Here is a 27,040-nt window from a genome sequence, read left to right as displayed (position 1 = left end):
TGCAAAGTAGATTTTTCTGGGGGGGATTATTACAGGCTAGCATGTGTCAATGATTAGCAACAACGTTTTTTTGTAAAGGTCCCGCCTCCGCCAATCACATGCGGCTCCCTTTGTGTGTGTGAGAGCAAGAGAGAGAGAGAGAGAGAGAGATAGTTCTCCAACTTGTGTGAGTTGCAGTGATCTCCTGGTTGTTCCCCACCTAGGTTATCTAACTATTGCGCTGCTGCAACTAGAAACACTGGCCTGGCCTGCTTCTAAGTTCAGTGGCCTGACTGCAAATAAAAAAAAAAATAAAAAAATCATCTGGCGACCTCCCCACGGCGGCTCGCGACCCCTTTGGGAACCCCTGCTCTAGCGGCTCGGGTGTGCATATTCTTTAATACAATATATAAATCAAATTAAAGCCCTATCTGTTGCCTGTCGATTGCCGTTTCAACTGTTCGGCGGTTCTCGAGTTACATGCCGATATGCAAGGCTTGTGCCAAAGTCTTTAGCAGACTTACAGTTTTTTCGAATACCACTCCCGACTCCTGATGCTCTAGCTCCGTCAATCATTTGTTGATCTCGAAAATGATGGACAGGGTTGTAACCAATGAGTGTAGCTTTCCAATGCATCGATTTGAATATATAATCGAAATTAATCAAAATATTTAAAAAAAATAAAGAAAATGTTATATATATATATATATATTTTTTTTATGTTTTTTTTGTGTGTGTATTGTTTTTATTGACCTTTAGTCCATTCATGCCGAGTGAATCAGTCCCCCCAGCCACATTTGTGTATTCAAAATTTTTGGGGGAATTAACTGAGAAAATGTATCGAAAATTATTCGAATCGTGGTTCATGATTCATTGAATCGTTGCCTGAAGAATCCGAATCGAAGTGAGGTCGAATCGTTACACCCCTACTCATTTCTGGATGTATTTTGGACATGTACTACATTAGGACTTCAGGCTATGGACCCAGGTTGTTTTCCAGCTCATACCAATTTCTTTGGAAATATACTTTTGGATATTGCAACTACTATAGAAAGAAGTGAGTAACACGTTTTTCTACAACTCAAGTTCAGACCTATGTTACTTTATTTCATTAGCACTAAAAGTGATCTTTCTTTATTGTATCAGAAACTCCAGAATGTTATATTTCAAAATAGACTATACTGCTATAAGTATAAAGTATAAAGATACGCTTTTCAAAAAAAGTATGCAGTCCTCAAGTTCAAGTTTAAAAAATTGCCACTTTTCTGGGCGCCAGTTAAGAAATAAATGTTTTGTTATTACAGTATACAGAGTAAAGTACAGAAAAAAGGTGGGTACCGGTTAAAATGTGAAATGGTACCCAACCCTAGCTAGGATGGCTCTGTGAAGCTGGTCTGTTAAATGCTAAATTCAGTTGCTAGGATGGCTCCGACAACATCCGGTTCTTTGCAAAAGTTAGGTCACCAGGGGGACCTCAGAGTTGATCCGAGTTTAAGTTCAGCACATTTAAGTTTTAATTAGACTATTAATTCAGTTCATATATGCATTGATCGTCCTGTACCAAACGTCCTATACCAAACGGTATGGTAGGAATGAATGTACTGTTACGCCCCTACCACTCACTCCATTTCTATTCACCCATCCATCCATTAATCCCTTCCCTCGCATACCTGGCAGTCTACGTCGTCATCACAGACCCAGTTGGCGGGGATACAGGTGGCGTTGCCACACTGGAACTCGCTGGGCCCGCAGGATGATGGAGAACATTCCAGCTCATCGGAGCCATCTCCACAGTCGTCCTCTCCGTTACACACAAAGTTGCGACTGATGCAACGCCCGCTAGCGCATGTGAACTCGTTAGGCGCGCATGTGATGTTACCTGAAAAGAAGTAACTGTAAGTCGAAGTAGAAAATACCCTCGTAAAATATTACTCTAAACGTGAAAGTACTGCATTGAAAGTAAAACAAATAAATAATAATAATAATAGAGTTGTGGGTTGGAGTTGAATGAGGATAGGGGCGGAGTTGCCATTGCTGGCCACACCTCAGTAGGGGAGCAACGGATCACAAAACCCACGGTTTCTGATCACGGTTTTGAGTCATTGGATCAGCAAAAGAAATTTACTTCCAATGTATTAGTGGAAAACATAAGGAACACATACATGTCAATTATCAGTTAGGGCCTAATTGTTAATTCTAGGCGACTCTCATAAGGGGTGTGTCTGAAGAACTTTTTTTTATCCCTCACTCAGGTGTAATGAAAGAATTGTGGACAGTCTCTGCTCTGGAGGTTCATCCCTGTGTGTAGAAAATTACCTTATTGCTGAAGTGACTGAAGGAAATATTAACGTTGTGGCTCGTTATGCACTGAAATTACAAATGATCCACGATTGCATTGGGCTAAATATAGTTTGTTAGAAATAACCACATTAAGGCTTTGCCCCGTCAATATCTAAATGCAGAGGTTGTTTGTGTAAATACTTGGGGAGAATTTACATGCCTTTGCCTTCCCAGATCTCTCGTACTGGACCGTTATCCAGCCAAAACGTAAAATGTATTGATGCCAAATATAATATACGTAATATGGAATAGTTAACATGCTGGCTACCTTAGCTAGTTTTCCAGCTAACATGGCTAGTAGTGGATCTCCCGCTCAGTGAAGACACTGCAGAGAGACTGCAGACTCATACATTAGGTTAGGCAGGTTAGGGACATAGATACATGTAGGTCGTTTTGCTAACATTGTATTATGGTCTGAAATGAATTGACTCCATTATGAGTGAGTGTGCATGTCTATGGGTTGGGAACACAGGTCTTGACTTGTAATTAGAAGTAATTATATGTGCTACTCCTTGCTGTATGGGTACGGTACTGCATGGTGTGGGAACCGGGGGGAGGAGTTAGGGTAACTCTGGTGTGAGTCAACACTGCAGCCACAGGACACATTTACTGCAGTAAAAAAGGAGACCAATTTATTTGACATGTAATGGAATCCAAATCCAGAGACTATAGACTACCTAAAATGTAAGCACTCAAGTATATTTAAGTTATTTTCTTTTTATTATCCCAATTTAGTCGTAATGCCAATTCCCTTCCCGGTCATTGCGCACATTGCCCCACTGTCGCGTCTCCTCAGATACATGTGGCGTCACCAGCCGCTTCTTTTCACCTAACAGCAAGGAGTTTCACTGGGGGAACGTAACGTGTGTGGAGGTTCACGCTATATCCCCCAGATCCCCTCCCTGCGACCAGTAGGAGTCGCAGTTTGCAACGACCAGGATACATACGGTACCCCACCGGCTTCCCACCCGCTAACACTGCCAATTGTGTTAGTAGAGACGACTGACTAAGCCAGAGGTACCACCGACAGCTGGATTCGATCCCAGCGTCTCTGTGGTGGTAGGCGAGTGCTTAGTCCACTGCGCTACCCAGCCGCACCAAGGTAAGGCATTTGTATCAATGCATGTATTCGTGTATGCGTGTGTGTGTGTGTGCACACTCACCACAGTTGACCTCATCTTCTCCATTGTCACAGTCCTTCTCTCCGTCACACTTCCAGAAGAGAGGGATGCACTGGGTGGAGCCTGCGCCACAGCTGAACTCATTTACACGACACGTCCGCATGTCTGCAACCACACACACCAGAAAGAGGGTCTTCAATACACGTCCGCAACCACACACACCAGAAAGAGAGTCTTCAATACACATCAAATTAAAACAAAAAGTCTCATCCAGATGAGGAGAGGGCCTTGGATGAGATCGAAATGTGGTCAGTCATTAAATGTGTGAGGGTTGCTCATAATAGATCCATCTCATCCCAATGAGAATTAATGGCACACAGTTCAGTTAGCGGAGCAGTTGAATGGAACACGGAGTCAGGTGTTGATTCAGACAGTCAGAAAACAAGCGTACGTTGTTAAAACTAATGTGGTGCATTAGAGGAATCGATGGCGATGCCTTAAGCTTAATGATCCAGGTATGTCCAGCTACATCAAATGGAATTGAGACGAGTCTATCTGTATTGCTCTCTCTCTCCCTCCCATTTTAGATTATATTCAAATGTATTGCCATCATACAGTACAGTGAACATATGTTTGGCATCCAACCAGAGTGCAAACCCTAACCCGTAACAGTAAAGTGCAATGGTAATATACAATAATACAGGTGATTAAAATGGGTATAAAATATATAAATTAGTACTACTGAGTAATAGTGCTAATCAGATGTATGTACAGAGTTGTACAGTGATACATGTATAAAGGCACCATGGTAGTAAGTCATACTGGCCAGCAGCGTAACTAGTAAGAGTAGGTAAGGTATACAGTATGTACAGATATAGTATAGTATCTAGAGAAAAATTGGTGCTATGTATAGGAGTGCAATTGTGGGTGAAGAGAGAGAGTAGAAAAGGGGGCTCAGGCCAGAGCCTTGTGGGACACCAGTGTTCAGGGTGAGGAGGTGAGATCGTCTATCCTGGGATCTGTTAGTTAGGAAGTCAAGTATCTGGTTGCAGACAGAGGTGTTAATGTTGAGGTCCTTGGTTTCCCACAAGGTCACCAAGTTTGGAGGGGATGATGGTGTTGAATGCTGAGCTGAAGTTGATAAACTGCATTCTCACATGGGTATTGCTCTCATCCAGATGGGAGAGGGCAGAATGTAGTGCTGATGAGATGGCGTCCTCCGTGCTCCTGTTCTCACAGTATGGAAATTGGTGTCTGTCCAGTGAGGGTGAAAGGCCAGATTTGAGGTGAGCCAGCACCAGCCTCTCAAAGTGCTTCATGATAATGGGGGTGAGTGCAACAGGGAGGATGGAAATCATTGAGGCTCGTGGCAGAGGAGTGTTTTGACACTGGCTCGATGGAGCTGGTTTTAAAGCACGTTGGGACAACTGCCTGGGCTAGTGATGTGGTTCAAGATGTCAGTTAAGACCTCGGTCAGCTGCTCAGCGCAGTTCCTGAGCACATGGCCAGGGATGCCGTCAGGGCCAGCCGCCTTATGTGCATTAGTGATACACACGTTGGTGGGGGAGAGAGTGAGGGGTTGGAGGTTATCAGGGAGTGAGTGAGGGGTTGGAGGTTATCAGGGAGAGTGTGAGGGGTTGGAGGTTATCAGGGAGAGAGTGAGGGGTTGGAGGTTATCAGGGAGAGAGTGAGGGGTTGGAGGTTATCAGGGAGAGAGTGAGGGGTTGGAGGTTATCAGGGAGAGAGTGAGGGGTTGGAGGTTATCAGGGAGAGAGTGAGGGGTTGGAGGTTATCAGGGAGAGCAGCCTTGATGAGCGCCTCCTGGTTGTCCCCATCAGAGCGAGAGGGTGGAGTCAGTGGTTGGGGAGAGTTGTTGGTGGGTATATATAGTATGCGATGGCCTGGATGCCGCCAGGGGGTCGGAGTTGTTGGAACTGCTCTTCAACCCGTAGCTTGTGGCTGCTTGCTTCCCCTGTTCAGGTAAGCCCTGGCAATGATCCTCTGTTCATCCACGGCTTCTGATTGGGGAATGTAGTAATCTGTTTAAGGGTGGCGACACTGTCGATGTTGGAGTTGATGTAGTCCACAACGGAGAAGGCGTAGAAGTCAATGTCAGTATGGGAGTCCAGTCCATGTGTTGAAACCGGTGCTGCAGCTCAGTCTGCCCCCTCAGGTTTAGACTATTCTCTACCTCCTCCAGCCTCCTCCTCTTGCCTCCTACTCTCCACGTCCTCTCCCCTAATCTCCAACTCCCGTTTCCTCTCCCACTCTTTCCCTCCTCATTTCCCCTCTCCACCTCCTCTCATTTCCCCTCTCCACCTCCTCTCCTCTCCCCTGCCCTCCAGTCCCCCCGCTCTCCCTCCCTCCTCTCCACCTCCACCCTGTTCTGTCCTCATCTCTCCCTCCTCTCTAGGCGTTGTTATAGATTAGGTAAGAGATACTGTTGGAGCAGCAGCAAGTACCAATGTCCCAGAGACCACAGACGACACGAACAAGCCTCCCGCTAGAGTGCTTATTGATCCACGATAGAGGCATCGTCAGGGGCGCCTGCTCTGTCGAAGTTTTTAAATCCTCTCTTAAGACCCATCTTTTCTCTCTTTCAGCCTACCCTGATCACCTGGTCTGGGATAGACCCTTAGCTTAGTCTGGTTAGTTCAGTTAGGATGTCCGTTTATTGCTCCCATGTCTGCTTATTGTGGACATGGTAGCTTTTCTAACCCTTGTCCCCGTCTCTCTGTGAGTGGAAGTCTCGAGTGATCGTGTGTTGATATACAGATTGCAGCAACTGTTCTACCTCAAACTGGATATGAGCACCACTGGTGCCATGGATCTGCTTCATGCTGTCTCCAGTCGGATTTACAGCGTCTAACCATTGCCGCTCTACTTCAACTTGTTATGAGAAGTTATCCTGCCCCCCGGGGGGAGTGGCCTTGAGTCACTATCTTGTATTCCGTCCTGTATACCAGCACTTGGATTCCTATGCTTCTTTGTTCCATTTATTACTTGCATTTTTAAATGTTCTTATATAATTTATACTATTGCTACTATGTATGCATATATATATATATGCTTATATGACATGTATTTATTGCTCCCATGTCTGCCTATTGTGAACACAGGAGCTCCATAACCCCTGTCCCTGTCTCCCTGTCTCTCTGTGAGTGGATGTTTCAAGTGATAGTGTGTTGATATACAGATATACAGCCAGCCCTGGTCCTGCCCCCGTTTGGCCTGTCAAGGTGGTGTGATGGTCAAGGTGGTGTGATCTTCCCTGCGCCATCCTTGATGTGGCCAACAGTGTCGACTGCAGTGGCTGTTCTACCTCAAACCGGATCAGACTACCACAGGTGCGATGGATCTGCTCTACGTCGTCCTCAGGCCGGTGTCTAACCATGCCCACTCTACTTCAACTGGATCCCAGTGGTTCTCCTGCCCCCTGGGGAATGAGACTCAGACTTTCAGCTCCGAGCCTAGACTTTTAGCCTCCATCTTATTGTCAATCGTATTCCTATGCTTTTTTGTTCTTAGTTCCATTTTATTTGTATTTTAAAATGTTCTTATGTACTTTTGCTACCATGCATGCATATATGTATATGTTTCATTACATGTATATTTACATACATACCAATTATTCACTTGTTCTATTCTCCATCCATCCATCATCCATAGCAACACTCGACACTCGCATCAAGTCGGTGACCCGCACCAGTTTTTTCCATCTCAGGAACATTGCTAAGCTTAGGTTGATTGTTTCTAGGGCTGCAACTAACGATTATTTTGGTAGTCGACTAATCAGTCGATAATTTTTCCGATTAGTCGACGATTATTTCTGTCACACCCTCCATCTCTGCTTCCTGTGGGCGCGGCTCCTTTTCCGGGCTCTTAGCAGACTTCTTAGCTTAACATAACAGACCGACAGTAAGTTTGGGGGAACTAATGGGATAACTGGGGTTGCAACAAAAGTGCAACTAGGGCTAAAAACACAATGAAATAAAAATAATAATAATAATAATAATAAATAATATATCCTTCTTAGCAGACTTCTTAGCTTAACATCCCAGGGAACTAATGGGATAACTGGGGATGTTGTTTGCTCCTGACAAGAGTCTGGGGTGATGGTAGACAAAGCAACTCCGAGGTCATGCTCAATGTCCAATCTGTTCTTCTGCTTTGTCTTCAGCTGGAAGCCTGGAACAGAGCTGAGAAGCCACTTTCACAAAGATAGGTAGTGCAAAAAAAATAAAGTATAAAAAAAATGTAATGATTAAAAAAAAAAATTAATACGATGCATCGACGCACAAATTCGCACAAATACTGCTGCAAGACTGCTAACCAGATCAAGCAGAAGGTGTCACATCACTCCAGTTCTAGCCTCCTTGCACTGGCTTCCTATACATCTTAGAATTAATTTCAAGGTCCTGGTGCTCACTTTTAGAGCTTTGCATGGCCAGGCACCAGAATATTTAACCGACCTGCTGGAACCATATGTGCCCAGCAGGACCCTGAGGACAGCTGACCAGGATCTGTTGGTCATTCCGCACACCAGGTTGATCACCAAAGGTGACAGAGCCTTTCAATCTGTAGCGCCTAGACTCTGGAATGCCCTTCCTCGTGGCCTAAGAGCTGCAGCGTCTGTTGAAAAATAAATAAAAAAATCAGCTAAAAACATTACCGTTTAAACAGGCCTTTGGGTAATGTTTGAGCTTCTCCTCCAGGTATAAAATATGTCTTTTGTTTTTTTCCCTCTGTGATACATTGTGTTTTTATTCCGTCTCTTATCACTTGAATGGTTCTTGCTTTTTATTTTTATATTTTATTTCTGCTGTATGTAAAGCACTTTGTGAGTTCTCTGTGAAAAGTGCTATATAAATAAACTTTACTTACTTACCATTATGGCCAAGTCTAGGGATGCACCGAAATTTCGGCCACCGAAATCTTTCGGCCGAAAATGACCAAAAATTGCCTTTCGGCCGAAAGAGTTTTCACCGAAAATATATCACCGAAACAGAAACAACCTGTAACCTAAAGGCCTCTGCATGCTACAGAAACTGCAAAGCAACTGCAACACAACATCGACAATGCAACAGTGTTGCAGACACTCTGCCTTTATGCTTCTGCAACATCGACGCGCAGCCTATGAAACTTCCCTTCTCAACCAACCCATTGATAAGCAGAAAAAGAAGCACCATTTTTACTTCCGGGCGGGGGGTTTCAAAATAAAAGAGCGACGTCTAAAAGCACTGTAAATACGTTTATTTTGTACATTATCTAACGTTAACACGAACCTAAACCAACTTTAGATTAATTTAGGTTTGTGTTAACGTTAGATAATGTACAAAATAAACGTATTTACGGTGCTTTTAGACGTCGCTCTTTTATTTTGAAATCCCCCGACCGGATTTTTTTTTTTCTCTCCATTTTCCTCCAATTTTCTCCCATCCCAATGTTAGTAGTTATGCCAATTCCCAATCCCCTTCCTGGTCGCTGCGCACTTACCCCCCACAGTCAGATCATCTGGGAGAGTGGAGGCTATCACGTGCTTCCTCCGACACACATCCAGCCAATCAACCGCTTCTTTTCACCTGGCAGCGCGGATATTCTCCGAGAGGGCGTAGCGTGTGGAAGGATCACACTATCCCACTCAGGTCCCATCCGCGCTTAGCAAGCGCCCCGACCGAACTGTAGGAGTCGCTGTTTACAATGACCCGGACCCACCCCGCCAGCTTCTCTTGCCCTCTAATACTGCCAATTGTATTAGTGTGAACGGCCAGCCAAGCTGGTGACAACCCCGGAGCTGTGAGCTGGATTCGAACAGGCGAATCCAGCTCACAGCTCCGGGGTTGGTGACGAAGGCAATCTCCGCTACGCCACCTAACCGCTCTGACCGGAAGTATTTGTGATGTATTCTGCTTGTGTAACTTCTGTGTTTGTTGTGGTGTCTGACTGTAGATAGTCGGCAGCTCGAACTACCTGTTATATTAAATTAATTGATTGCTGTTTAACTTGTCCGTGTCCAGTCCTTTCGAGTAGCCCCACCGTTCATTGTAAACAATGATGCATGTAATTATATTAACGTTACTGTGTGTTGGTAATAAATTCTGAATGGCATTAACGTTAGTTGGGTATGATATCATTGAATAGCATCAACGCTAGCTGGCTGGCTACAACAAATTATCACAAGCTGGCATACTGTAGTAAAATATCAACACCAGCCATGGGAACACTGTTTACTAAATTGTGGAGGCTTTTAATAGTCAAGGTAAGATGATTTGAAGGCGTATGCTATGGAAGTCCCCTGCGGCTCCACGTACAATGTACATAATATGGGCTATAGGATACCACCGGTTAATTCGAGATTTTTTATTCGTTTGTCATGACAAACCAATTACATAATCCAACATATGTGTGAAACTAACATATTCCACTTAACGGTATATATTTTTAATGATTCATTACGGCGAAATCAATACTTCCATTTGTATAAATTACATTAACTCGAGGATAGTATTCCTGCCTGCGGGACCAATATTATTCTATGACAGCCCCGCCCCCATTCGCTAACCAACCAATCACTGCTACGCAACATCAACACAACGTTTGTTCAGATTAGATTTTGGGGAGAGGTACGCAACATCCTCGCAACACACTCTACAAGACCCTCTGCAACATTGAAGTCGCGCTAATGTTGTGTTGCAGTTGCTTTGAAGTTTCTATAGCATGCAGAGGCCTTAACGAGTGTTGTTGTGATGTCATCAAAACGTGGCTTCAGTCATTACATGCGCGCTGTTTCTATGTGTCGCGCTGTTTCTATGTAAACTCAGCGCGCAACGCGTCCAATAAATGAGTCTTTAACATGCTTTATATCCTTATTTACTATATGCCCGTCGCGGTTAACTTAAGAGGGGGGGGGGTTGTGTTTCTCACAATGACGCTGTCTGTCGTTGATAATATAATCTGAAGAGCATTATTATTATTATCATTCTCGAGAATACATGTCGCGCGTCTACTGTGCCAAAGTCAAGAGAGCACATTCATCTGCGGACTAGAAAGGTGCGCTCAGTAGAGCACAGATGTCCGCCACTTGACTTGGAATTAATGTACTGTATGCATTCAGAAGTGCTGAATAAATGTTTTATGGACCCAATAGTGATCATTTATTATTTAAAGGGGAACTATCTTATAAATGGCCTTTTTGAGTGTTTAGCATTGTTTCCTAGCTATGTGAACTTATATTAATATGATCTATGTCTCAAAATTCTCATATTGGCGCATTCTTCCAATTCTCCTCTCACAATATTCACCCTCACTGAACTGAGTCATTTGAAAATGTGCGCGATATGTGATGTCAGAGAGACACCGCTGCATGATAATCAGCTGAGTTTCCACACAGTTCCCACTGTGGTTGGAGCCCAGGCTCAAAACGGCTTAAGATCTTGAGGTAGAAAAATGCTGTTTTTGAGTACTTGATTAGAAATACAAAACAATGAATTAAAAAAAAAAATTACAGAGGTGTTCCATAAACCCACATGAATTGTGTAAAAGTGCCCAAATAGTGAAAGAAATAGTAAAATAGTTCCCCTTTAAATAAAAGTTGTGAAAATGTGGTTGCGTGTTGTGTCAAGTGTACATATATTCATAGCACGGGGAGGCGCCGTGGCAGTCCGGCCCCTGGCCCCTTGGGTTTCTGACAATTTAGTTGAATAGCCCTGCTATAAAGTATAGATTTAGCTCTACAAACAGCCTCACGCACAATGAAAGTTTGTTTTGATTTGCTGGCCGTATCGAGTGGGATTAGACGGATCCAAATGGCCCCGAATGCGTTAACACAGGTGCCCCCCAGGGCTGTGTTCTGAGCCCCCTCTACTCGCTTTACACACACACATGACTGTGTGGCAAAGTACAACAGCAACACAATCAACAAGTGGGCCTGATCTCTGCAAACGACGAGAGGGCCTACCTGGGAGCGGTAGAGAACCTGGCGCTGTGGTGCCGGGAGAACAGCCTCTCCCTGAACGTCAGCAAAACTAAAGAGATGATTGTGGATTTTAGGAGGTCGGGGGCTAGGGACTACAGCCCCCTCAGCATCGACGGGGCACCGGTCGAGAGTGTGAGCAGTTTCAAGTACCTCGGAGTCCACATATCCGAGGACTTGACATGGACCACACACATTGACAGTGTAGTAAAGAAGGCACGGCAGCGCCTCTACTTCCTTAGGCACCTAAGGAAGTTCAAAGTGAATCAGAAGATCCTTAAGAACTTCTACTCATGCACAATAGAGAGCATCTTGACTGGTAATATCATCTCCTGGTTTGGGAACAGCACCGCAGCAGACTACAGAGAGCGCCCCATAAGCCTAATGCACAATTGGGTGGGCTTCCCACTAGGGCTGTCTTAAATACTTCGAAGCTTCGTTCGATGGCACAAGCTTCAAACATAAAAAAAAATCGAAGTAAAAAAATATATATATATATATAATATATATTTTTTTATACTTTGATGTGTGTGTGTGTGTGTGTGTGTGTGTGTGTGTGTGCATGGGGCCATTGGGTGGGGCCGGGGGACAAATACACTGGAGGAAAGTAACCCAGCTCAGCACTGCCCAAATTATATCATCACTATTGCCTGTTTGAAGGATATCATCCTCAAACACATATACACCTACATGCCTTGTAGAATTACACATAAGAAAAAAAGATACTGGGATGAATAAACAAAATAGGAAATAAAATGTAGAAATGCATGCAATACATAAATAAATATGAATCTCCATATATGAAATAGAACATTTAGATAAGGTGCTACGGAGATGTTTTGGTGAGTTCTTTGTTTTTTTGTGGAAGTAGCCCTTCTTAAAAATGCATGAACATTCACTGATAATTGGTCTGTAGTGGAGTCTACAAGGTCTACATTGCAGGACCATGTAGAATCCGGACCTTGTAGACTGACATAATTCTGTGCATAGTTTAGTCTACACAGGCCATATTTCAAATAATCAAAATCTTACTTCATTCATCTTAAACATTCTTGATTTGGGGTATTGGTAGTTCCCATGAAATCTGAAGTTGTTCAAACGACAACAGCGATCCACCTTGAATTAAATCACACAGCCGAGTGAAACCTTGTTGGCTGCGTCACAGTCACGAAAGGGGCTACTTAATTAATTAATCCAATCCACTTTATTTATAGAGCACATTTAAAAACAACAAAGTTTACCAAAGTGCTGTACAAGTCCCACAACATAAGATAAAAAAATATATATATAAAAAAAAATTAACCAAGCGTTGCAGGGCCAAGGCTAAGAGAATAACCAAAGACTAGTCACCCAAACAACTGCCTCTTTGCACTTCTGCGGTCAGGCAAGTGCTACCGGAGTCTCATGGCCAGTACAGAGAGACTCAAAAGGAGCTTCTATCCCCAGGCCATCAGGATGCTCAATGACTAACATCAACCCATCCATTTACACTCATTGCACACACATCCACACACTTTAAACAAACACTCTCATACATTATATTTATCTATTTATTAAAGAGATCACTACATTCATACCGCATTTGCATCTTGCCTTAAAATGTTTTTGTACCTCATTGTCTGCATGTTTACTTCATTGCACTTAGATTGTACTTTAGTTTGCATATTGTATAGTGTTATTTCTCTTACTTTTGTACTGTATGAAGCACATTCTCAGGGCTCATACAGAACCAAGCATTTCACTGTAATAAACAAAATAAAAACAAACTTGAAATACAAATAAAAAAAAGAAAAAAGAAAAGTGCAGTAGAATACAAAAATAAGGCATACAAGGACTAAAAGTAACAACCTAGGAGGCAGGCTCAGGCAGGCCAGGGAGAATAGATGAGTGTTAAGCTGGGACTTAAAGACCTCAAGGGTCTGGGCTGACTTCACCTGATGTGGAAGGGGAGGCTATTCCACAGTTTAGGGGCGGCTATGGAAAAAGCTCAGTCCCCTCTGGTTTTGAGCCTAGACCTGGGCACATGTAGCAACAGTTGGTCAGCTGACCTTAGGGCTCTGGATGGGGTGTGGAGATGCAGGAGTTCGGTCAGGTACTGTGGGGCCAGGCCATTTAGGGATTTCAAAACAGTTAAAAGTAATTAAAAATCAATGTGGTGACGGACAGGGAGCCAGTGGAGTGAGGCCAGGACTGGGGTGATGTGCACACGTTTTTTTAGTGCTGGTGAGGAGTCAGGCAGCCGCATTTTGGACGAGCTGTAGGCGGCGGAGTGATGCCTGATCAATGCCAGTATAAAGAGCATTGCAGTAATCCAGCCAAGTTGTAATGAAGGCGTGGATCACTCTCTCCCGGTCGCTCTGGGAGAGATAGGCCTTGGTCTTTGCTAGGGTTCTGAGGTGGAAAAAGTTGTTCCTAACCACTGAGCCGACCCGTTTGGTGATAAATTCACCAGAGGTTTCGAAGGGAGGACTGCATGTTAGAACCCAGAGGACCTAGAGCATTGGCAAAAGGGACTGGAGAGGTATCACCAAAAATTATGATCTCGTTCTTGCTCTCATTTAGGTTGAGGAAATTCGCAGTTAGACAGTCAAGCAGTGGCTGAAGTGCGACCCGTCCTGTGGCCCTAAGAGGTAGATAGATCTGTAAATCAGCAAAACAGTGGAAGGATATATTGTGCTTGGCCAGGATTTCACCTAAAGGTAGCATGTACAGTAGGAAGAGGATGGGACCTAAGATTGACCCTTGATGAATCCCACAGGTAAGGGGGGCCACAGAAGAGAGAAAGTCTCCTAGCTGCACAGAGAAACTACTTGTAAACATCATGCCAGACCATGTTTAAATTAAGCCTGAAATGAATGAATGAAAACTTTATTTAACAGATTGCAGAATGGGTACAATACAGTACGGCTCAATACACACAATTGTTAAGGGGATGCAGACCAGAGAAAGACGTTTGTCTTGTTTACATCAGGGTCCCCCATTTTCAATTCATAGTGACATTTATGACATACACAACATGCATGACATTTATGGCATAGGGACATACAGGAATATAGTACCGTTACATTTGTGACGTATACGATATGCAAATATACAGTACCGTTACCCATAGATCCTAACAGAAAATATATACATATGATGGGGAGGAGACTGTCTATTAGGAGGGGGTGGGGAGAAAATATATACATACGGTGGGGAGAAAATATATACATACGTGGGGAGGAGACTGTCTATTAAGAGGGGGTGGGGGGTTGGACATTTACGGTGGCCAGTTTCGAATTGCAGCCTCCCGTAGGTGCTCTTTAAGAGCGGTTTTGAATGTGGGTAGGGATTGAAATTCATTCATCTAGAGAAGATTAAATACTCACGTAGGGGGTCTAAAGACAGATTTCTGTCCGTCTGGGGTCCTGTCCTGAACCATGTTGGAGGACTTGTAACTTTAACGGATAACCTAGTTGTTTGATGATTGTTGTAGTTTCTTATGCAGCCTTAAGCATTTGCGTTCACTATGTTGATGAATGCAACCTAAAGAATCCTTGACTTATGTTGCAAGCTTGAATGTGGAAGTGGTGCATGACAAAAACATTAAGTTTGTTTTTGTGTTAGGGGGGGGGGGGGGGGGGGTAAAATTAATTGTAAAATGGGAAGTGAATTGAATTGATGTGAAATATACTTGTTGGTATTCCCAAATAAAATACACCTTTATTTTTTTTTAATAAGAAAGGAACCTCCCGGCAGACACATAGAAACCTTGTGACACACATAGAAACCTCCTGACACACATAGAAACCTCCTGACACACATAGAAACCTCCCGGCAGCCACATAGAAACCTCCTGGCAGGACGTGAAAACACGTGTGCATGCTTAACCACCAATTCTAGAACTCCACCCTAGACCCAAGTATTAGAATCTTGAAATAATTGTATCAAGGTCCTCTTTACTTAAGTGGTCTTAAGGTAGTCAATCAGCCAATCAAAGGGCTCCTCGAAATGTAAAAAAGTATATGTCAAACATCCTTTCAACGGAAATGTCTAAATGGCTGAACTCTGGTGCTGAGATCTGTGTCAAGGTCAAACAGAAGGGCCCCCATATTAATTCAGAAGCCTGCAAGCAGCCATGTAGGCTTGATGCGTGTCCTTCACACTAATGTTTCGAGACATTATGTAACATATCTGCATGCACGCACACACACTTACTCCAATTACGTTCTCCATTGCCAAGTCATGTGTAACAGCTGGACAAACAGAACAACGGCATGCATGCTAGCCGGGCGGACCAGCACGTACTGCACTACAACTATGGCACGTCACACACACCATGGTCAATAGAAAAGGCTCTATCAATTCCATCTCGTAAAGTCTTATGGACTAAAGAACAGAAGGTAAAATCTGTCAAATAAAATGTTAGAAGTACTATACATACAATATATATATATATATATATATATATATATATATATATATATATATATATATATTATACATGCATATGATTCACAATATTAGAGGGAATGATAATTTTTGCATCACTATTCTCATCTTCACTGACACATTACCAATGATCACAACAAAGGTTTTCTGAAGTGTGTAGAATATGACTCGTTGGCAGGACATCTCTGCAGCGCCACAATGCTTCCTGTTCAGTGGCATTTAACACAAATTGCACCTTTAACATGTATTGTGCCTCCTCCTGCAACTTGGATATCACACTGGGCCATATTGCAACTTCAATACATTTAGATGAATTGTTCAGCCCTATAGTTTGTGTGTGTGATATATATGTGTGTGGTGTATATGTTAGGGATGTGCATCTCCATCACCGAGGCCGATGCGCATCTCGAAACGTTGCCAACGATACGATACATTAACGATACATTTGAAGCACCGGGCGATGCGATATGATTCACCCCTGTTGAGATACAGTTAACGGTTCGATATGATTTGATTCAACATAATGCGATTCGGGGCGATACGATGCGATTCAACACGATGCAAAATAATGATACAATTGTAGGTTGTATTCCTTATATGCAGCTTATATTATTAAGAATTAAATAATCGACTGTAAGACAATTTATATAAAAGCTCTTGGGTGCCTAAGACTTTTGCACAGTACTGTGTTTTATATCCACTTTAGCTACACAATTTATACTACTGTGAGACAATAATAATCACACACAAAGGGATAATGGCTTATAGCAGACTTAATGATTTTATAATATTTCAGATAATGAAATTAAATGTTTATCATCAACTATCCAGTTCGTATTTATATTGTAACGTTTGGCCACTTTAAATCATTGAACGTAGAGAGAGAGAGAGAGAGAGAGAGAGAGAGAGAGAGCGCGTTTGAGTTTGAGCGTTCTGATGTGCCGTAGTTGACCACACCATGATGGCATTTTGTCAACACAGTTGGAACCTGGAGGAAGTGATATAAAGAAACAAATTGCCAATAAATGTGAAGTTATCTTTCAACCTCTGTTGTCAAGCCTCGTCAATATACCCCCCCCCCCCCCCCCATTTCCTCACTAATGGAACTGGTGTTGCGGAGTCACGTTAGTTAGATAGTTTAGCGTTAGCTGAGCGGCTAACGTTAGCCAGCGGGTCAATTCAATTCATGTCTCCTCTCCTCGACTTCCACTGTTTGTTGATAACTGTGATGCGGCTCTCGCCTTCCGTAGTAGCGAAGCAAAGATAGTCTCTGCTGCTGAGTGCTGACAGAAGTGGATGAGAGGAAATTATATGAATGAATCGGTTTTGACCGATGCAAAGACGCTACAACAGATGCATCGCGAGTTCAACCTGAATTGTAGCCGATGCGCACTTTTTCCACCGGTGCACTCGCATCTTGAACGTTTATGCCGGTGCACCGATGCGAATCGGTGAATCTTAATATCACTAGTATATGTGTATACAGAGCTGTCTAGGAGAAATGCGAGGCCCTGTGCGAAATGTTAATTAGTTTTAATTTAAAGGAAAACTCCAACATTTTGGGAAATTAGCTTATTTGCCATCTACCCTGGAGTTGGACAAGAAGATACATACTTTTTTCTTCTCTGTGCGTGCACTAGGCTTAGGGAACAGCCGCTCCGTTAGCGTAGCTTAGCTTCATCACTGGAAGTGGGTCAGACTTGTACCCTGACGTTCCCTACAGTGCCCTACAGTCACGAAATACACTCCAAAACGTTCCTGTAAACATGTTGTGACCCGTGTATTTCCCACGTGGAGAAATAAAAAAATAATTGAATTGAAACGACAATTACGTTTTCTAAGCAAATATACTCCGAACTATTTATTGCCGAACCACTCCTCTCGGGGCGCAGTCAGTGATTTCAACGTGACGCCGTGTTTGTTTACATTCTCATTTTATTCAAAGGTTCCGAACCGATTGAAGTTTATGGATACCATGACTTAAAATCCTCTTACCTTGACGATTAAAAGCCTCCCCAATTTAGAAAACAGTATTCCCATGGCTGGTCTTGATAATATGCTGCTAGCTAATGGAGCTAACCAACAAACAGAACCAGGCGGACACTAAAGCAAATAACGAGGGCAATGACTTCCGGTCGGGGGGGGGGGGGTTTCAAAATAAAAGAGCGACGTCTATAGCAGCGGAAATACGTTTATTTTGTACATTATCTAACGTTAACACGAACCTTACATTTCCTAAAAATATTAAATCAGGTTGTCGTCTCCAATCAGTAAGAAATTGTATATAAACACATTTTAAACACAACACGTTTGATTATTATAATGAAGCCTTGACACGATATGAGTTTGTATAGTAATGCTCGTTTATTACAACATCACACAAAACAAAATCCCCATCTCACAACACATTCCCAAAACCCAAATATAGGCAAAATAATAACAGCCAGGGGGGGGGGGGGTTGATATGTGCCTCTGGGCGGGGAACACACTGGGAAACCAGAGTGATATACGTAGCCTATAGGCCTACTTGCACTTCAAATAATTGACAATAACAATAAGCACTCAGACATAGGCGCCGATTTATGTTTCTGCCAGTGGGTGCTCAAAACAGTTGAATGCCCTACCCCCACGCCAAAGATAAACTTTCTGCAATAACCATAGCCTACATGATTTGTTGCTATACGGATTTGGAAAAAGTTGTCAAACGCACACATTTCCGACACACGCGCAAACACACCCATCTAGAACAAACACCCATTACGAACGCAGCTCTGCCTGTCAGCTGGTAGCCCGAGGCTAGGCATACAAGTCAACGTATTCTTGTATTTTATTTTTTTATTATTTTTTAAACAAACATATAAACAAACATGACAACACACGATAAGATATACAAGCATTAATTGTCAGGGCACATCCAATGAGATCACCTTTTAGTTAGTTGTCTTATATAAGATATACCCATAATACCTGTTATCTAAAAAAAAAACCTACACACATATGCTCAGCTCGAACCCCCCCCTCCCGGACCCCACCTTGAGAAGTACCTCCACTATCCCTCGCACCTAACCAGACACTACCATTATAAGCTAGCTTTTATTCTCTCCACCACTTCTAACCACATTGACATTTTGGATTCATTGAGACCCAGAATTCTTGCTGTAGATATTTCATGGTAAATTACATCGAGATATGTAAGAAACCAAACTTTACGGCACATTTTTCCGGTTGAAACCAGCGTGATGCGATCAGCTTTTTGGCTACTGTGATACCCGATAAAACCAATCTCTTTAGCTGTGGATTCACTGCAAACTCAAAAACATCATTCAACAGCAATACCGAGGGGTGTACAGGTATATTCCAAGATACGAGTTTTGATATTTGTTGGGTCACATCTTTCCAGAATGCCTTAACTGGTGAGCAGTCCCAATACATGTGCATAAATGTCTTCGTCCCCATTTGTACATTGGGTGCATTTGGAATCTTGTTTGAGCCCCATTCGGCACAGTCTTATAGGAGTCAAGTATGTCCTGTGAATATAGTTAAGATTGATTTGTTGATGATCCGGGTTCCTTGATGTAAGTCGGACATTTGCCCAGGCTCCTTGCCAATCAAAGTCATTTTCCAGGTCTGGTATATCCCTCCTCCAGACAGAGTCAAGTTGGAGGGTTTCATACGAGGACGTTAGTAATTGATGATAAAATTCTGAAACAAAACCTCTCGATGTCTCTCTTGAGTAGAAGAATTTGTGGTATCTGTGGTGTTCAATTGGTCTGTCTAATGGAACACCGTGAGACTTCAAACATAGCTCTAACTGTTTGTGAAAAAGCCATGTGGACTTGGTGAGATTAAATTTTTTGCGTATTTCTTTATCACTACAAAAACCCTGTTTGTTAAAAACATCCCCTAATGAGTGTATGCCTTGCTCTTCCCATATAGGGAATCTTATAGGTCGTTTTCCAATTAAGAGAGCATTGTTATTGAATAAGGGAGTATGATTGTGCCATTCTTGTGGGTTAGGATTTTTTTTTTGTGATTCACGCCATATCCGGATCGCATGAGTAATTATGGGGCCAAATTTTCGTTCACAGTGCTTGATTGGTAGTTTAGTGTAGTCAACGTATTCTTAATAATAATAGCCCGAGGATGGGCATACAAGTCAACGTATTCTTTTTTTTTATCCACTTTTTCTCCCATTTTCTATTTTTCTCCCATCCCAATTTCGTATCGTCCAATTCAACCCTCCCCTGTCTCGAACGCTGTTTCATGCCTCCCACAAGCCGGCTGCAATGTGGACGAAGCCATACATAGCACGAGTCCCCTCCGATACTCGAGGTAGCAGCCGTCGCATCTTTTCACCTGCGCAGCACAATCTTTCAGCGTCAGGCGTCTGCGCTTTGGAGGGACGCCGCCCCCGTCGCTTCTTGATTCTACTGCGCAGGCGCACAAACCGACCTGTAGGAGTCGCTGTCCACAACGTCCGATCCCCACCCATCAGTTTCCCTCCCCCTAATACTGCCAATTGTATTAGTACGGACAACCAGCCAAACTGAAAGCAATGTGGAGCGCTGGGTTCGAACCCAGCGTCTCCAGCATTGGAGGTGAGTGCCTTGCCCACTGCACCACCTAGCCGCCCGAAGTCAACGTATTCTTAATAATAGCCAGAGGCTGGGCATGCAAGTCAAACTATTCTTAACGTTTTTCACTTACCATTGACGTTACTTCTTTACGAGGAAAGTGTTACTCCTTGCAGCCGTGCGCTTGATGAATTCATCTGCGATTACATCCAGGTTCCTCTTTCGTGACACATTCTTGTGACGCGAGCTTGTAGACCTGTTCGAATGCCAGAAACATTTGACGCGCCGTCGTAGCACTGGTGACTGGCCTCTACATTTATCGATTGGCAGTGAGAATCTCATCAGAACTTTTAACAGCTGAAAGTGAGTCTGCTGTTGTTTTTGATGTCTCATAAAATCCAACAAAAAGTTCCTCTGGCTCCAGATTTTCAGTCACAAAACGGAAGCAGATAGACACCTGCTCTTTGACCGTGATGTCGGTTGTCTTGTCCATAATCACAGAGAAAAACCCAGCAGACTGTATTTCTTCAATTAACGTTCTCAGCACATCATGGCCCATTATTTCAGTCATCTCGTTTAGGATATCATGAGATAGCCACTTGCTCTCCTTACGAGCCAGCCATGACTAATTCTGGGATATCTTGAGCACGCAAGTTTAGCAACTGGGTCAAATTGGACCTCGTCCGTTTTTCCTCTAATGGCTAATCCCTGACACGAAAGATATTGGATAGAGGCTAGAATATCCAACAAAGCTATTCTCGCATCAGCCATCTGCTTTTGTTTACCAGCAGACATAGAAGCGGCAACATTAACACCTGCATTAGCAGCGGCAACAATGCTAACAGCAGCTCGATGCAGATTTGACTTTGTGGAATCGGAATAGTTCTAGTGCTTTAGCCCAACTGGAAAAGCCATCTCGTACAAAAGCTTTCAAAGATTCTTGATCGTGTGTTGTGGATGGAAGCGGGGCACCCATGTTTTTAGCTGTAGTGCAAAATTCACAAAACACCTTGTTTTTTGTTGCTTCATAAGCTATCCACAGGAATTTTACTTTCCAGCTAGCTCGATAAATCAGTCCCTTTCTTTGTCCATCTTCGCTGTTGTGGTTGTCGTTAACTTCGTTACTCTTGTTAGTTGACTGGGCAGCCCTGCTTGTGCTGCTGCCGCCGGTACTGCTAGCTTCCCCTGGCTCCAAAACAGGCCCCGCGGCTGCTTCTGACGCGGTCGGGTCGCTGATTTTTGTGATGAATTTATCAAATTAACCTCTCAGCGAGGTATTGAACACTTATTTTTTCTTAGCTTTTTTTCTTTGTTCATTCCCTGAGTAAAATTTCCTCCATTTATCTCCTCTCGACATTGTGTTTAAAAATTCTAATTACCACCACTCTGCCACACACCATTCACCTTACACCTGACCACCACCCCACGTGCCAATGCGCTTGATAAATGATGCAGTCATTGTTTTGTTCTGTGGTTCAATTATGAGTTGAGTCCTTGCTCATGAACACCAGTACTTTATTTTACTACCACAGCACAAGTTACATGTTATCCCAAGATGGTCGTTCTTACTTGATGGTTGTTCTACTTATCAGAAAGTAATAATAACATCCTTAATCATCACAGTCATCTATCAGGGTGCGAGGCCCTGTGCGACCGCACCTCTCACATGCCTAGGCCTGTTGCAATAAGCAATAAATCAATTTATCGCGCAATAATGAAAATGAATGCAATGATTTTGACGGGCGCAATTAATTGCTATTTGCGTGTTTGTTTTAATGAGGCGGGAACCAGTACCTCTCCGTGTGGGGAGGCGGGCCGCTGACGTTACTACAGAGTACCGAGTACAGCACGGGAGCTCGGGAGCGTGATGGTAGCGTCGCTCCTTTTGAACCAAGTAGCGTTCTTTGTAGTGTAGCTATTTTTAGACCCAAGTAGTGATGTAGCGTGAACAAACGCTATACGCTACTGCCCGGAGAAACTGGACTGCTAAATAAAGATTAAAGATCTAGCGTTGATGCTATGACGCTTCCTCCTCATCGTTGATTGCCTGTAGTAGCTGCATCTAACGTTAGTAGCTAACGTTAAAACTAACCTAAAGTTAGTTGTTCACCAACAATCTCAACATTTGTTTTATCATTAGCTCAAAAACACAGAACCGGACGACACAAGTTGTCCGCTCATAGGTTCTGCTAGGATAATAACAACAATACTTCCGGTCGGTGGGTTTCAAAATAAAAGAGCAAAGTCTAAAACACCGGAAAAGACGTTTATTTTGTACAGCGTTTTCCTCCACGAGTACTCAAGTACATCATGTGATCAATCGATCTGTTTTTTTTTGCCCATCCCTAGTTTATCCTGTGCTGAAAAGTCTCCATTCCAATAGAGATAGTATATATTTGTGTTTATTTGATTATTGTTGAGCTATATTTTAATCGAGAGTAACTGGTAGTGTAGCTTACTACATTTTCCAAGTAGCTTGCCCATCACATAATCCGCGAGCCACAGTAAACAAACGTGAGCCACAATTAGGGTGACCAGGTGTCCCGCTTTTGGTTGTATACTGCACAGCCATTTTACCTAATGTCCCACGTCCCTCTTTTCGAAGCAAAAAATAAATACATGGGTCTAAAAGCCCCTTCCTACAGTAAACGTAGCAACCCGCCTCTTGTCCACACACATTGCTCTGCTCGTTTTATCATTGCTCTCACGGAGATAAAACTGGGAACGAGGTTACTCTGCTTCTGACGCTACCTCATATCTGATTGGCATAGACGGCGGATGGGCTTATGTTCTCGGTAGGCTGTATTGGGTACGCCCCCTCGCGCGAAGCGCGAGAAAAATTTGACCTTTTATTTTTGGTTTCACGCAAACTGTCCAGGTTCTGATTTCATATACACACACACTACTAGGCTATACTACAGCGAGCCCCACTCATTTATATATAGTGCAAATTAAGTGTTCAAATGAAGGCATCCAATAATATATGAACCATTGTCTTACCTTAATGCAGATAAATGCGACGTTTCGTCTTGGTGAGAATTGAATCACAAGTTGCAATGAAGTGAAAGTTTTTCGTAATTTAGATCTCATCATGCTTTGAAAACAATGTACATACAGTAGCTCTAAAAAGTTTCCACGATTTGATGAACTCGGACTCTCATCATGTCCTCTTAGAGCTATAGTTATGCCTCCTCGCTTCTCTACAAAGCGATCGGCGGGCTGAAATTCAGAACACAGATGTTTGCTTTACTCTGCCTGCGGGCGGGATCAGATTCAGGATGATCATGTGAATGATGTGATTGGCCACATTATTTAACCTGAGCCTATGCGTGATTGGTTACTGCCTGTATACCTGGAATGTTAAACGCTGCCACAGATTGACACCTTCGTCGTTGACACCTCGGCCAGCGAGCCGGCTGCAGCACACAGGGGCGTAGCTGGGGGGGTAGCTTAGGATGATTCCAAGGGCCCAGCACTGGGGGGGGGGGCCCAAAAAAATTTTTTTTTTTTTTTTTTTTTTTTTTTTACTAGACATCACTCAGGTGTATTATTGATGCTCTGGGTCTCATTCTCCAAGGACTTACGACAAAAAGGGCTTTCTCTTGGGGCCATTTGAGACCTTTTCGGGACGATTTTGGGATTCACCAACCGTCCCAATAAAACATAATAATTAATATTATATTATAATATATTGTCTATATTCATGTCTTGCCCGAAAAGGTCTCAAATGGCCCTAAGAGAAAGCCCTTTTTGTCGTAAGTCTGTTGGAGAATGAGACCCAATGATACTATGTTTGTTTCTGAAGTGTGTGTGTGTGTGTGTGTGTGTGTGTGTGTGTGAGATATATAGAGAGAGAGGGGGGGCTTTGGTAGACTATTGCATTGGTCCATTCATTGAAGATGAACGCAATGCGACATCCTTTACTAGGCTCACCCACCAACAGTGCAGGTGCTGAACTGCTGATCCGAATGTATAGGTAAAAACCATATTATGCGTTTTCATCAAAAAAAAAATGGCCCAAAAAAAATTCTCTCGCGCGCTAAAGCGCGCTCGCATTCACTGGGGGCCTACAAATACATTCTTTCATGGGGCCCAGAATCTGGAGCTACACCCCTGGCAGCACAAGACACACACTAGCCAGCAGCCTGCGCATATATATTATATAAATTTCAACAGCGGCGGCCGCTGGCGCTGGTGCCTTGTGGTTCGCAGTTCACGTTAATAGGTCGAGTTGAAAATGTAATGCTCTGAGATGCTCTGGAGCAATCTCTATCGGTCTCTCGGATCAATCAAATCAAATAATTAACACATGTATGTTGTCATTTTAAACAACTCACCATTCATTCATTATGCATCAGCAGCAGCTACCCATTGACACCTCCGTCGGGGCGACCCCCCCCCCCCCACACACACACACAGACAGGCTGCCTAATTCTGCAGTATGCCCAATATTATTTATATATAAATGCTAAATATTTACATCAGACATGTACAGACAATGTACAAACAAACAATAATTCTACATATTAGGTACAGGCAAGCATATGGTGTTAGAGTTCTGCAGGGATGTTGTTGACAAGTTCTTTTTTAACCATGTTTTGAAGTGGGGGTGGGTGGGGGCTCCTGCCTGCATGTATTCAGGCCGTCTGGAATGTTAAGTGTCACCACACCTATCCATTGACGGACCCCAGCCCCCCCACAGACACACAGGGAAAAAAATAAAGGCTAAAAAAACCTTTTTCTTTTTTTTTTTTTTTTTTTTTTTAATAAATAAAAATAATGTGTCGACTGGTCTGGGAAGGCACAGCCTGCCCCAGCCTTATACACCCGCCGCCCATGCTGATTGGTTAGGTAGTAATTTAGGATATTTAAAATGTCTTCCAATGTTAAATAAAGGTTTATTGCACTTTGAAACGGTTTCCTTGCATTATTATGCTATTATCATTATATTAGTAAAAAAAAAAGTTGATTGAAAACTTTTGGGAAATACATTTCTCAAAACGCAATAATATCACTTATCGCAATAATTTCTGGGACAATTAATCGCCCAGCAAAATGTGTTATCGTGACAGGCCTAGCCCCTTGCGGCGGCTCTGTGTGTATATATATGCATGTGCGAGACTTAAGCCACTGTTCTGCTCCAAAATTTAGTAACCTGAGACAATACATTGTGTGTGTGTATGCGTCTGTCTCCGTCTGTCTGCATATGTCTGCGTGTGTGGGTGTGAGTCAATGGGCACTACTTGGTGCAAAGCCACTTCCTCCAATGACACAGCTGTTACATTAAATTCCAGATAACTGCAGCAACAGAGCCAGGATCAGACTCCATTTTGGTCTGAAGTAAAAAGATACAACAAAGTACATTTTTGTGGATAAACTGTATGGTTATACCATCAACAAGGACAGTCATAAGTTCCGCCATAATGCCGCAATGGAGAACCTCTTTTCCCTCCAATGTGACGGCTATGTGTTGTTCACAATGAACCTAGCAAAGTAGGCATAATGCCGTGATTGTGTGTGCGTTCAAATATAATGCAGTGTTCCCATGTCGGATAGATGAAGCTCGTCTGGGGTTGTGGTTCTGAAATAGGTCTCCAAAGGCAGGGGATGAAAATTATTATCAATTTCACATGCACAACTCATTGTCTGTCTGTCTGTCAGTCAGTTATATTTCTGGGGGTCCAAATGAAGATAAGTCATACACATAGTGTTACAAAGGGTCAGATTAAACCGAATATATATATTTATTGCTTGAGATCCCTTGTATAATATTTGTATATCGTTTGATATCCCTTGTATATTCTTTGTATATATACACGGAATATCCCTTTACCTAGGTACAAACCAGACCATAATATTCGTTCTCCTATTGGACAGCGACCCCTAGGCGCCAACGGCCATACCCCCAATGGCAAGTTCAAAGGCAACGCCAAGGCATGTCTCAACATGTCCAGGTTTGCGCAGTAATACGAGACAGAACTGAGGTTGGCACTAGATTATTCACCTTACGTATAAATACGTCGCAGGTGGATACAGCAGTAGAGTATCCTAAACGTTGAAGCCTTCACCATGATACAACGTGCCGTGAAGTGGGCCTCTTTGCCCCTGAATAGAGCCTTGAGAACCGCGTGCGAATATATAGCTAAAGTGTCAAGAGTTTAACGCCGTATCGTCGAGTTTGACTTATTCTAATGTGAAGTAATAGTCTATCATTTATAGTGTATCGTGCGGCTACCGTTCCTCCGTGACCAGCATTACCACCGGTTCGTCGTACCTATAGCTAGTGCACTTATCCAGGCTGGGCGGCCTAAACTCGTGCCACCACCCGAGGAGTCCTAGACGAGAACTGTTGGATATGTACACCGGAGAACCTACACCGGCGAATGCAGAGCCTTTTCTGGCTGGATTATATTGCTTTGGTACTGTGGCTGCTGGAGCAGAGAACCGTCTACCCCACTGTCGTGTGGGATCTACCCCTGTGAGGAGCACCCTCGAGCCCGCCTCTAGGACCAGAGGCTGGCTAGCTTTCATCCATGCTGTCGGGCATACTGGATTATAGCTGTTGCTTTGTCTGCGGACCAAGGGAGTACTGCACTGGCTCCTGTATCTGGAGCCTCGTTATT

General features: G+C 43.3%; 1 protein-coding gene across 2 annotated transcripts in view; it reads right to left on the bottom strand.

The window, feature by feature from the left end:
- Window positions 1-27,040, bottom strand: part of vldlr (very low density lipoprotein receptor) — a 159,848-nt gene that overhangs the window by 74,300 nt on the left and 58,508 nt on the right. For both annotated transcript variants that reach the window (XM_084324036.1, XM_084324035.1), the window contains exons 4-5: window positions 3,483-3,605; window positions 1,650-1,858 (exon numbers count right to left, since the gene is read on the bottom strand). In XM_084324036.1, coding sequence (XP_084180162.1) covers window positions 1,650-1,858; window positions 3,483-3,605 — 332 coding nt within the window. The remainder of the gene's footprint in view (window positions 1-1,649; window positions 1,859-3,482; window positions 3,606-27,040) is intronic.

Source organism: Notolepis coatsorum (genome assembly GCF_963971535.1).
Source record: "Notolepis coatsorum genome assembly, chromosome: 11".
Taxonomy (NCBI): Eukaryota; Metazoa; Chordata; class Actinopteri; order Aulopiformes; family Paralepididae; genus Notolepis; species Notolepis coatsorum.
The sequence above is the reverse complement of the archived record's forward strand: the minus strand, read 5'-3'. Positions and strand labels throughout refer to the sequence as shown.